At 40.1% G+C, this 12,915-nt stretch overlaps 1 protein-coding gene across 1 annotated transcript in view; it reads left to right on the forward strand.

Annotated features, from left to right (window-relative positions):
- The window catches only part of DENND3 (DENN domain containing 3), an 83,296-nt gene that overhangs the window by 41,588 nt on the left and 28,793 nt on the right, over positions 1-12,915 (forward strand). Inside the window, exons 7-12 of the mRNA XM_070748354.1 lie at positions 882-1,100; positions 5,028-5,149; positions 5,459-5,614; positions 7,588-7,684; positions 8,538-8,641; positions 9,909-10,090. Of these exons, the coding sequence (XP_070604455.1) occupies positions 882-1,100; positions 5,028-5,149; positions 5,459-5,614; positions 7,588-7,684; positions 8,538-8,641; positions 9,909-10,090 (880 nt within the window). The remainder of the gene's footprint in view (positions 1-881; positions 1,101-5,027; positions 5,150-5,458; positions 5,615-7,587; positions 7,685-8,537; positions 8,642-9,908; positions 10,091-12,915) is intronic.

The raw sequence follows: 12,915 nt of genomic DNA on the forward strand, positions 1-12,915 counted from the left end.
CCTCTCCGCAGACTCGGGGCGGCTCACAACAAAATAAAACAATTCATGACAAATCTAAATTATAATTTAAAATATTAAAAAAACCCATTTACTAAGCAAACATACATACAAACATACCATGCATAAATTGTATATGCCCGGGGGAGATGTCTCAGTTCCCCCATGCTTGACGACAAAGGTGGGTTTTAAGGAGCTTATGAAAAGGCAAGGAGAGTAGGGGCAGTTCTAATCTCTGGGGGGAGTTGATTCCAGAGAGTCGGGGCCGCCACAGAGAAGGCTCTTCCCCTGGGGCCCGCCAACCGACATTGTTTAGTTGACGGGACCCGGAGAAGGCCCACTCTGTGGGACCTAATCGGTCGCTGGGATTCGTGCAGCAGAAGGAAGTGTGGAACTCATTACCGGACTCCATAGTGTCATCCCCAAACCCCCAACACTTTACCCTTAGATTATCTACGCTTGACCTATCCAGATTCCTAAGAGGTCAGTAAGGGGCGAGTACAAGTGCACTAGAGTGCCTTCCGTCCCCTGTCCTATTGCTCTCCTATATCTCCTATACCTTTCTTCTATTCCTATATCTCTTCTTCTATTCTTTCATTGATATGTTCTATCACTATATCTTCTTTTATATTCTTTCTTAGATATATTTTACTATGAGTATCTCCTCTATAACCTTCATCATGTATTTTACTATGTGTATGTAGATATATACCCACTAAAACCCTCATTGTGTATTGGACAAAATAAATAAATAAAAATAAATAAATAAAATAATGATACAATACATTTGAAATACCAAAACGCGTTAAAATTACTAAGAGAACGATGCAGTTTGATACATGCATAAAAGTTATGGCGATCTCTTGGTTTTCCTTTCTCTCCAGATACTTACTTGCATTTTAACTGAACGAAAAATCGTCTTCTTTTGCTCCGACTGGGCACTGCTGACTCTCATATCCAGATGCTTCATGCTGTACATCCATCCCATTCAGTGGCAACACACGTTTGTGCCCATCCTGTCGCGTCAGATGCTGGATTTTGTCATGGCACCCACCTCCTTCCTGATGGGCTGTCACATCGACCACTTTGAGGAAGTTTGCAAGGTCGGTTGAGAATTATTTCTAGATCTCCAATTTATTTATTAGTGCTTTTTGTAATATCTTTTTTTCAATTTTTTATACATATACAAACTTTACAATGGCAAGCAAAACAAAAAAAGAACATAAAACAAACATTTGGGAAATTTCTTTCCCTACACATTTAGAATTTTCAATCGTAGAATTTACCATTTTTTAAAAATACATATTAATGTGCTGCTTTGCATTTTTACATTTTTTAATATTTATCCTTGAGTTTTTTTTTAAAAAATATTTTTTTATTATAATACAAAGATTAAAAAGAGCAGGCATATGATATTGTACATATTGTATCATTCCACAATATAATTATTATTTGTATAGTTGTTGTACTTAGATATATTATATTATATATATATATATATATATATATATATATATATATATATATATATATATATATATATATATTAGAATCTAAGTACAACAACTATACAACTATATATATATATATATATATATATATATATATATATATGTAGATTGTTCTGAGTTCGGGTTTTGCCCTGTGTAATATTTTGCATATTACACAGGGCAAAACCCGAACTCAGAACAATCTACATACATATACCCGTGAAAATTTACGAAAACAAATATATATATATATATATATATATATATATATATATATATATATATATAAATATACAGCTTATTGCATTAGCGGTTATTGAACATTTGTTCTATCATTCAATTAATCTAAAGTCAGATTGATTTGATCTTAATTTTGTGTCTTGGATTGATTTTAGGAACATTTAGTTTATTTACTACCATTATTTTTTTCTTGTCTCGACCCAGTCATAAAATTTCTTCCAAATTTCATAGTATTTTGATTCTTCTTTATTTTTAAGTTTTTGGGTTAATCTGTCAATTTCTGCACAGTCGTATATTTTTTTTATCATTTCTCTTTCTGATGGTGTTTCTTCTTTTTTCCAATTTTGCGCTATTGTAATTCTAATTGCAGTAATCATGTGTTGTATTAAATAATAGTAGTATTTTTTTAAGTTTTTGATTTATTATGCCTAGAAGAAAGGTATCTGGTTTTAATATCAGTTTAATTGTAGTAATTTCGAAGATCCACATTTTAACTTTTTTCCATATCTTTTTTATTTGGGGGCATGTCCACCATAGATGAAAAAAGGTCCCATTTTTATTTTTACACCTCCAACAATTTGAGTTTTATTTATTTTATTTCTTTCCTCTAGCCAATTATAAAAGTTTTCCCATATCTTATAATATTCTGAGTCTTCTTTCCCTTCTAGCTTTTTTGACAGCATGTCCATCTCTGCACAATCCATCACCTTTTTGTAATCTCATCTTTATTCATTTATATGCAAGTCAAGGCAACTGACATATCTGATATCCTTCATTCTTCTGTTTTCCCCACAGCAACAATTTTATAGTTGTTGGGTTGAGCTGAGAGAGATGAATTGTTCCACTGTTGCCCAGCTGGTTTTCATGTCTAAGCAAGGGTGTCCAGCAAACCTGGAAAACAGGGAAATCAGGGAATTATCAGGGAAATCGGCAATCCCAGCGACCAGTTAGGTCCCACAGAGTTGGCCTTCTCTGGGTCCCGTTGACTAAACAATGTCGTCTGGCAGGACCCAGGGGAAGAGCCTTCTCTGTGGTGGCCCCGACACTCTAGAACCAGCTCCCCCAGAGATCAGAATTGCCTCCACCCTCCTCGCCTTTTGTAAGCTCCTTAAAACCCACCTCTGTCGTCAGGCATGGGGGAATTGAGATATTCCTTACCCCCCAGGCCTATACAATTTATGTATGGTATGTTTGTGTGTATGTTTGATTTTTAATAAAGGTTTTTAGTTATTTTAAATATTAGATTTGTCATATGCTGTTTTATTATTGTTGTTAGCCGCCCCGAGTCTACGGAGAGGGACGGCATACAAATCTAATATATAAACAAACAAATAAATAAATAAATTCAGGAAATATCAGGGAATTCATGAAAAAAACAAAATAAATCAGGAAAAAAACCCCAAACTGTATTAAAAAGTTTGAAAGTCAGGAAGAAATCATGTAAAAACAAAACCAACGGATCGCGTTGCCTGGCAGAGTCAAGCAAAAAGGAGCATAATTGTGGCAACAACTTGCTTCCTCAGCTATTGATATTTCTCCATGGCTTAGCCGTTTGGTATGACCTCATCTACAACTGAACCTTAACTAGATCGCAAGTTACAGGGAAATATCAGGGAAATATAGAATCATAGAGTTGGAAGGAAATCATGGATTTTCAAAATGCTTTCCCCCTGGACACCTCGCAATGTTTTATTTTATTTATTTATTTATTTATTTTGTCCAATACACAATGAGGGTTTTAGTGGGTATATATCTATATACAAATAGTAAAATACATGATGAAGGTTATAGAGGAGATACTCATAGTAAAATATATCTAAGAAATAATAGAAAAGAAGATAAAGTAATAGAACATATCAATGAAAGAATAGAAGAAGAGACATAGGAATAGAAGAAAGGTATAGGAGATATAGGAGAGCAATAGGACAGGGGACGGAAGGCACTCTAGTGCACTTGTACTCACCCCTTACTGATCTCTTAGGAATCTGGATAGGTCAACCGTAGATAATCTAAGGGTAAAGTGTTGGGGGTTTGGGGATGACACTATGGAGTCCGGTAATGAGTTCCACACTTCGACAACTCGATTACTGAAATCATATTTTTTACAGTCAAGTTTGGAGCGGTTAATATTAAGTTTAAATCTGTTGTGTGCTCTTGTGTTGTTGTGGTAGGACTGAGCATTTGCTGGTTGAGATTTGGAGTTGCCATGTGTTAGACCACTCAGAAACAGCGTCAAGGTCTTTTTGGAGAGTAGTTGTGTTATCGGTGGTGTTGATAACATGGCTTAGCCGTTTGGTATGACGTCATCTACAACTGCACCTTAACTAGATCGCAAGTTACAGGGAAATGTCATGGAAATATCATAGAATCATAGAGTTGGAAGGAAATCAGGGAATTTCAAACTGCTTTTCCCCTGGACACCCCGCAAAGGTGGGATTAGAACTCACCATCACCTGGTGATTGGCTCAAAGTTCACCCAGCCAGCTTTCATGTCTAAGGCAGAAGTAGAACTCACAATCTAGGCAAACTCTTTCACCGCTACCCCAAACTGGTGCTCAAACTTCACTTTTCTCTATGTACGAGCTTCAGAGAAAGCTGTAACCAAATTGCATTTGTTTATCCGGTTAATAAAAATATCATTTGCTATTGCTACGTATTCAGGAAATCTCTTAACCACATTTTATCAGCTTGTCAATTACGGGATGCATTTAGATTTTTAAAACGTGCGATCCAATCCCCTGTGGGATATGTGTTACAGGGTCTTTGTACAAGCTTCAAAGAAAGCTGTGACCAAATTGCATTGGGTTTATTCAGGAAATCTCTTAACCACATTTTATCAGCTTGTCAATTACGGGATGTATTTAGATTTTTAAGACGTGCTTGCTATCCGATCTCCTACGGGGTTCATGTTACAGGGTCTTGACAGAGGAATATTTTATTTAAATTAATACCTTAGGAAAAGAAAACCTGGCATCCTGTTTTTGATTTTTTTATTATATTTTATTTTGTTTTATTTTATTTATTTTACTAAAAACACAAATACGTTAGCGATTCACTATCCATAGATTAGGTCAATAGATTAGTACACACCTAATGAAATTTCTACATTAACGTATCAAAGACTTCGTATCAATGACCTTAGGCCAGCCACTTTCTCTCAGCCCCGGGAAGGGGACAATGGCAAACTGCTTCTGAAAAATCTTCCAGGAAAACTGCAGAGAAAGGGCCATGTAGTCTCTGAGAATAGAACATAATCTTCTATTTTAACTATCAACCTTCCCTCTTTTTTGTAACAACCAGGAAGCCGACGACTTAATTCTAATCAACATTGATACTGGCGATATCACTCAATCCAAGTCTTCTGAAGAGGAAAGCGACATTCCAGATGTTCCAGTGGAAGCAGCCAGGGTTTTTATAACAAGGTGAAAATCAAGGTTATTTTGTATTCTTCCATGAATAAGGTTCTGAAAAGTCAGAACAAAAGATTATTATTATTTATTATTATTTATTAGATTTATATGCTGCCCCCTCTCCGAGGACTCGGGGCAGATGTTGGCTGGATTCAACACGTTGGTTTATAGCAGGGGTCTCCAACCTTGGCAATGTTAAGCCTGGCGGACTTCAACTCCCAGAATTCCCAGAATGGAGTAGAAGACCTGTTCTGATTGATTGATTGATTGATTGATTGATTGATTGGTTCCTTGTATTGAGCCATGCTCTTCTTCCCACAGAACTGAAAACCTCCAGCTGCACTATGACCTCGAACTCTGCCATCTGGGGACCTCCACGGACTCCATCGAAATCCAAAGGCGACGGAGAACTTGGCAGCGCAAGCTGAATTCCGAAATTCAACAGATCGCTCTGCAGTTAATCGTCAATATCTTTAGGTGGGTGTCACAAAGATTTCTTTTCGGAGGCCTTAAGATCTTCCCTCCTCCTTCGTGCCATCACCTGCGATGACCCAAGACACATGGCACAACAGCTGGCAGCTCAAATTGGCCTTTTTAGTGCTCCAAATCTTCCCCAAACAAACCTCAAAGTGCTTTTGGTCACAATTAGTCCAGCTCAACACTGTCTGTACCAAAGCTGCACGGCAATAAATCCCAAATTTATTTATTTATTTATTTATTTATTTATTTATTTATTTATTTATTTATTTATTTATTTATTTATTTATTTATCTATCCATCCATCCATCCATTTATTTATTAATTTATTAATTTATTATTATTTATTTATTTATTATTCATTCATTCATTCATTCATTCATTTATTAGATTTGTATGCCGCCCCTCTCCGCAGACTCGGGGCGGCTAACAACAATAAAAAGACAATGTAGACAAATCTAATATTAAAAATAACCTCAAAAACCCCAATTTAAAGAACCAATCATACATACAAACATACCATGTATAAATTCTATAAGCCTAGGGGGAAAGGGAAAATTTCAATTCCCCCCATGCCTGATGACAGAGGTGGGTTTTAAGGAGCTTGCGAAAGCAAGGAGGGTGGGGGCAACTCTGATATCTGGGGGAGTTGGTTCTAGAGGGTCGGGGCCGCCACAGAGAAGGCTCTTTATCTTGTAAAATGAGAACAAAGCAAGGAGTTCAGGGAGCAAAAGACCCAGATAATCAGTCCAGAACGCCACAAGGGTTCTTGGCAAGTTCAAACATCAGCACACAATAATCCCGGAACTCAGCGTTTGTTCCTGACAAATGTCCCTCCCCATAGTCTCATTCCCCAGGTGTGCCTGGTGAACCTGGGTGGGGCGTTCTCCTCATGAATTGCCTCCTCTGTCTGAGCTGATCCCACCTCCTCTGCACTCTCCAAGCTCTTGCATCAGAAGGGGGTGGTCCATACTCCTTCGGCTGAGTTGTGTTCCTCCCTGCCTTTCCTGGAGTGACTCTGCCCTTCCCCAGTTTCCTCTGAGGCCGATGGAGCTGCCTTCTCATTCGTTGTCAGTTCTTGTTCCCGCTCATCACCTGCCGCAGAGTCAGACTCCGAAAGGGGCTTGGCAATCACCGGGTTTAAGATACACGCAAGATACACGGGATGAAAAATGTTATAAAGAAAGAACGAATTTTTATAAAGGAAGAAAAATGCTTCCATTGATAATGTTTCTGTCCAGTGGTGGGATTCAAACATTTTTACTACAGATTCTGTGGGCGTGGCTTGGTGGGCGAGGCAGGGGAAGGATATTGCAAAATCCCCATTCCCTCCCCATTCCAGGGGAAGGATACTGCAAAATCTCCATTCCCTCTCCACTCCAAGGGAAAAGATACTGCAAAATCCCCATTCCCTCCCCACTTCAGGGGAAGGATACTGCAAAATTTCCCTCCTCACTCTTGGTGGAAGGATACTGCAAAATCTCCATTCTCTCCCCAAGGGGAAGGATACTGCAAAATCTCCATTCCCTCCCCACTCCAGGGGGAAAGATACTGCAAAATCACCACTCCCTCCTCACTCTTGGGGGAAAGATACTGCAAAATCTCCATCCCCTCCCCACTCCAAGGGGAAGGATATTGCAAAATCCCCATTCCCTCCTCACTCTTGGGGGAAGGATACTGCAAAATCCCCATTATATCCCCACTCCAAGGGGAAGGATTCTGCAAAATCCCCATTATATCCCCACTCCAAGGAGAAGGATTCTGCAAAATCTCAATTTCTCCCGATCAGCTGGGGAGGCTGACAATAGATGGGAGTGGAGCCAGTCAGGTGGCATTTACCAGTTCTCCGAACTACTCAAAATTTCTCCTACCGGTTCTCCAGAACTGGTCAGAACCTGTGAATCCCACCTCTGCATACTCCCACTAAACATTTTTTAAAAATTATTCTTGTGGTCATCCCATTTTATCAACAGGGAGGTGAAAGACCATTTGAACTACGAACACAGAGTCTTTAACAGTGAAGAATTCTTAAAGACAAGAGCAATAAATGATCAGCCTTTTTACAGAAAGGTAAGCCAGAACTATAAATTGTTCTATTAGTTTCATCCAAATATTTATTCAATCTATTTATATAATTTGATCTTGAAAGTATACATAACCAAACATTTTAGGATTATCTGTCTACGGAGAGGGGCGGCATACAAATCTAATTAATAATAATAATAATAATAATAATAATAATAATAATAATATATTTGTTAAATTTACTGATGTCATTTGTCTGAAATACGCATAAATATAGAATTAACTTCTAGAATATAATATTTTATATATTGGATCAAGATATGCCACCATAATTTTTTAAGTGGTCACGATTTTAAGAGTATAAAATCATGCATGGGATAGAAAAAGTGGATAGAGAAAAATTATTTTCTCTATCACACAATACTAGGACGAGGGGGCACTCCCTAAAGCTCACAGGTAAGAAAGTGAGGACAAATAAAGGGAAATATTTCTTCACCCAGAGGGTCGTTGGTTTATGGAATTCACTTCCAGAAGAGGCCGTGACAGCTGTCAGCCTTCATAGCTTCAAGGCAGGATTAGACAGATTCATGGATGCCAAGTGTATCGGTGGTTATTGAAATGGATGTCCAAGTGCCGCCTCTAATTTGGTTGAGGCAGGCAGGAGTCCCTTGAGTACCATTTGTTGGGGGTCAGGGGAAAGGGAGGGTTTTGCCTTCTCTTTCTGCTCAAGATCCCCATGGACAATTGGTGGGCCACTGTGTGACATAGAATGCTGGACTCGATGGGCTTTGGCCTGATTCAGCATGGCTCTTCTTAGGTTCTTATGTCACTAAATGATTGGTCGCAAGTTGAGGACTACTTGCACTGTAGGTAATGTCTTCTGTTGTGTTTTTTGCAGGTACTAGAAACTTACATGTTCCACGCTTTTCTCAAAGCCCGCCTTAACCGAAGGATGGATGCCTTCGCTTACCTAGAGCAGACCACTCAAAATGAAGAAGACCGGTAAAATCTCCTTTGTATCATGTCGTGACATTCTCGTCAGCGTAAAGCATGAGTTTTTCAAACTCTGCAACTTTAAGACTTGCAGACTCGGGGCGGCTAACAACAATGATAAAAAACAACATGTAACAATCCAATTTAATTAAACAACTAAAAACCCTTATTATAAAAAAGCCAAACATACACACAAACATACAAACATACAAACATACAAATCTAAGTAATAAATAAATAAATAAATACCATACATAACTTGTAATGGCCTAGGGGAAGGAATATCCTAACTCCCCCATGCCTGGCGACAAAGGTGGGTCTTGAGTAATTTGCGAAAGACAAGGAGGGTGGGGGCCGTTCTAATCTCTGGAGGGAGTTTATTCCAGAGGGCTGGGACCGCCACAGAGAAGGCTCTTCCCCTGGGGCCCGCCAAACGACATTGTTTGGTCGATGGGACCCAGAGAAGGCCAACTCTGTGGGACCTTATCGGCCACTGGGATTCGTGCAGTAGAAGGCGGTTCCGGATGTATCCTGGCCCAATGCCATGTAGGGCTTTAAAGGTCATTACCAACACTTTGAATTGTGACCGGAAACCGATCGGCAGCCAGTGTAGGCCGCGGAGTGTTGCAGAAATGTGGGTGAATCTAGGAAGCCCCACGATGGCTCTCGCGGCCGCATTCTGCACGATCTGAAGTTTCTGAACACTTTTCAAAGGTAGCCCCATGTAGAGAGCATTGCAGTAATTGAACCTCGAGGTGATGAGGGCATGAGTGACTGTGCAACTGGTGCACCAGGCGAACCTGGGCAAACACCCTCCTCGCCACAGCCGAAAGATGATGTTCCAATGTCAGCTGTGGATCGAGGAGGACGCCCAAGTTGCGCACCCTCTCTGAGGAGGTCAATAATTCCCCCCTCAGGGTGATGGGCGGACAGATGGAATTGTCCTTGGGAGGCAAGACCCACAGCCACTCCATCTTGTCTGGGTTGAGTTTGAGTTTGTTGACACCCATCCAGGCCCCAACAGCCTCCAGGCACCGGCACATCACTTCCACTGCTTCGTTGACTTTGTTAAATTGGAATCACTCTATAATATGTAAATAGATATATTGCTCTTGGGTCAAGTGGATTATATAAGAAACACCCCCGATTTGGTGGTGAGGTATGTGTGTGTTTCTGGGTGGTGGGCACATTTCACTATGCACTGTTTTATGTTGGGTGTATATTATTTTTAAAAAATAAAAAAGAAGAAGAACCAACCGTGTCTTTCTTCCTTTAGATGCAACTTCCTGATTGGTAACCCGAGAAGGCTAACGATGGAGAAAATGATTACCAAAAGATTCAATCCCCAGTTCATGCTCAGCAGGCGCATGGGGATGAGTCTGCCTGATCTGCATGTCATTAAGCCGAGCGATTGCCCAACGAGGAATTTATCCCTTCGAAGCATAAACACTACACTAGGTAAGATGAAGAAACGCCTCCCAGCTGCCGTTGCTGCTTGACTTATTGGAGTGGAAAACTTTGGAATAGGATAGGAATAAAATAGAATAGAAGTAGAATTAGGAATAGAAATAGAATTAGAAGAAATGTGTAGAAATGTGTAGATGTTCAAAATGAAACCAACACAATCCTAAGCTGCATCAACAGGGGAATACACTCCAAGACCAGGGAAGTCTTAATACCACTCTACTACGCCCTGGTCCGACCACACCTGGAGTACTGTATTCAGTTCTGGTCACCACACTTCAAAAGAGATATTGAAACTCTGGAGAAGGTGCAAAAAAGAGCAACCAAGATGATTAAGGGATTGGAAACCAAGACTTAAGAAGAGAGACTGAGGGCACCAGAGGGCCGGACGAGGAACAACGGCTGGAAGCTGACCAAGGAGAGATTCAACATGGAGATGAGGAGAAACTTCCTGACGGTCAGAGCAATCAACCAATGGAACAACCTACCAGCGGACGTTGTGAACTCCAACACTCTGGACATTTTTAAGAGAAGATTGAACTGCCACTTGACTGGTGTACTATAGGGTTCCTGCTTGGGCAGGGGGTTGAACTCGATGGCCTCCATGGTCCCTTTCAACTCTAACAACAACAACAATAATAATAATAATTTATTGGATTTGTATGCCGCCCCTCTCCGTAGACTCGGGGCGGCTAACAACATGTACAATCCAATAATAAAAAACAACTAAAAACCCCTATTATAAAACCAAACATACACACAAACATACCATGCATAACTTGTAATGGCCTAGGGGGAAGAGCTATCTCAACTCCCCCATGCCTGGCGGTATAAATGAGTCTTGAGTAGTTTACGAAAGACAGGGAGCCTGGGGGCAGTTCTAATCTCCGGGGAGAGTTGGTTCCAGAGGGCCGGGGCCGCCACAGAGAAGGCTCTTCCCCTGGGGGCCCGCCAAACAACATTGTTTAGTCGACGGGACTGGAGAAGCCCAACTCTGTGGGACCTTATCGGTCGCTGGGATTCGTGCGTTCGTTTGTTTATAAATAAACAAACAAACAAACAAACATTAACAGTGCGAGAAACAGAGTCATAAAGTAAAGCAGCAAGCAAGTTTATTGCAAAATATAAAATACGTTTTTTGCAAAAGCGGACGGCTAACAAGTAGGCACACCCAGGAATACATTTCCTCAACTTTTTATTCTCTCCACACCCGAACCACAAATCCCTCCGCGTAGCTCTCTTTGACAAAAACCACAGGGTTGCAATCTTCCCGGAATGCGTGTTTCCCCTTTTTCTAAACTTATCTTTTATCTTTTGTCCCTTTAAAAAAATTTATTTAACCTACATTTCTTGTTTCCTTACAGTCCTTGTGGATAAACATAACAAATTGAGGCAACCAATTCATTAATTTCTCCACTGTATTACTAGGCTGTCTGGTTAAAACTGTTCACTTATCTGCTTGACCAAACTGACTCACTGATCAGAAAAACAATTTCTTCCTGTTTTCCAGTCTTGAACTTTTTACCTTTAACCAGTGAAGGGCTGCAATTTTTTTTACACCACACTGTGGAGCTGGCTTATTTTGTGAGTGTGGCTGGCAGGCCATGTGACCAGGTGGGAGTGGCTTGACAATCATGTGATCGGGGGTAGCTTAAAGGTCATGTGACTGGCCGAAAGGTGGCCCACTTGGCATCACTCATGTCAAGGGTTAGGGTTAGGGTGCCTGGCCTCTCCTTGCCTTGTAGAGGTACAATTTCCCTATCTAGTTACTATTACTGAACATCCAAAATATACTATTTAATTCTATATATATATGCTAAGTGTGTACATACATATTACACAGGCACGCAAAAATATACATTATCTACTATCTAAACTGTATGTGTATACACACACGCACCACAGCTCTTCTAAAATTATACATATTCAAGCTCATTTATTGTGATAGGAAAAACATACCCAGGGCCCAGAAGGAAAAAAAGAAAAAAAATTTTTTTCTACCGGTTCTGCGTACCTGACCATACCCGTAGGAGCCCATTACTGCCTTTAATGTCCCAATGTCCTACTGAACTTTTATACCCACAATTATTTAAAAAATTGCTTTTTTTGCACAAACAACGTATGCCGCCCCGGTCCGAGTCTTCGGAGAGGGGCGGCATACAAGTCTAATAAATTATAATTATAAATAATATTATTATTATTATTATTATTATTATTATTATTATTATTATTATTATTATTATTATTATCTTCATCAGTTTCTTACAACAGGAACTCTCACAGGGGTGAAAGTCTACCAGTTTGGCCTGATTTGGGCATAGCAGTAGCTGCGGCCACCCAGTGGTCAGAGAACTGGTAGTGGCAACCGTGCAAGGCTCCGCCCACCCACCGGACGTCGCCACTTTTTTTTAACCCTCTGCGCATGCACAAAGCTGCTTGCGCATGCGCACAGGGTGAAATAGTGCGTGCAACAGTGTTGCACGCTTCTGAACTGGTAAGGAAGGTAAGTACCATAGTTTTCAGAGTATAAGACGCACCTTAGTTTTTGTGGAGGAAAATAGGGAAAAGAATTTGCTTACCAGGTATTCATCTGGCTAGTGTCCTAAGCCTGGTCAGCTTCAGCACATTATTTTATCTCCTGGTTAGGGCTTTAAAAAAACCTTATTCAGCGAGAGTAACAATGAAAGAACTTTAGCTGGGAACATCGTTATCACCTGGGAAGAGACATTTGGAGCAAGTAGAACAATGGAAAAACCCTTCAAAGACTTAGGGCTTTGAAAACATTCTTTGCAGAGAGTAACAATGAAAGAGCTTGCAAG

The sequence above is a fragment of the Erythrolamprus reginae genome, chromosome 3 (assembly GCF_031021105.1).
Source record: "Erythrolamprus reginae isolate rEryReg1 chromosome 3, rEryReg1.hap1, whole genome shotgun sequence".
NCBI classification, from domain to species: Eukaryota; Metazoa; Chordata; class Lepidosauria; order Squamata; family Dipsadidae; genus Erythrolamprus; species Erythrolamprus reginae.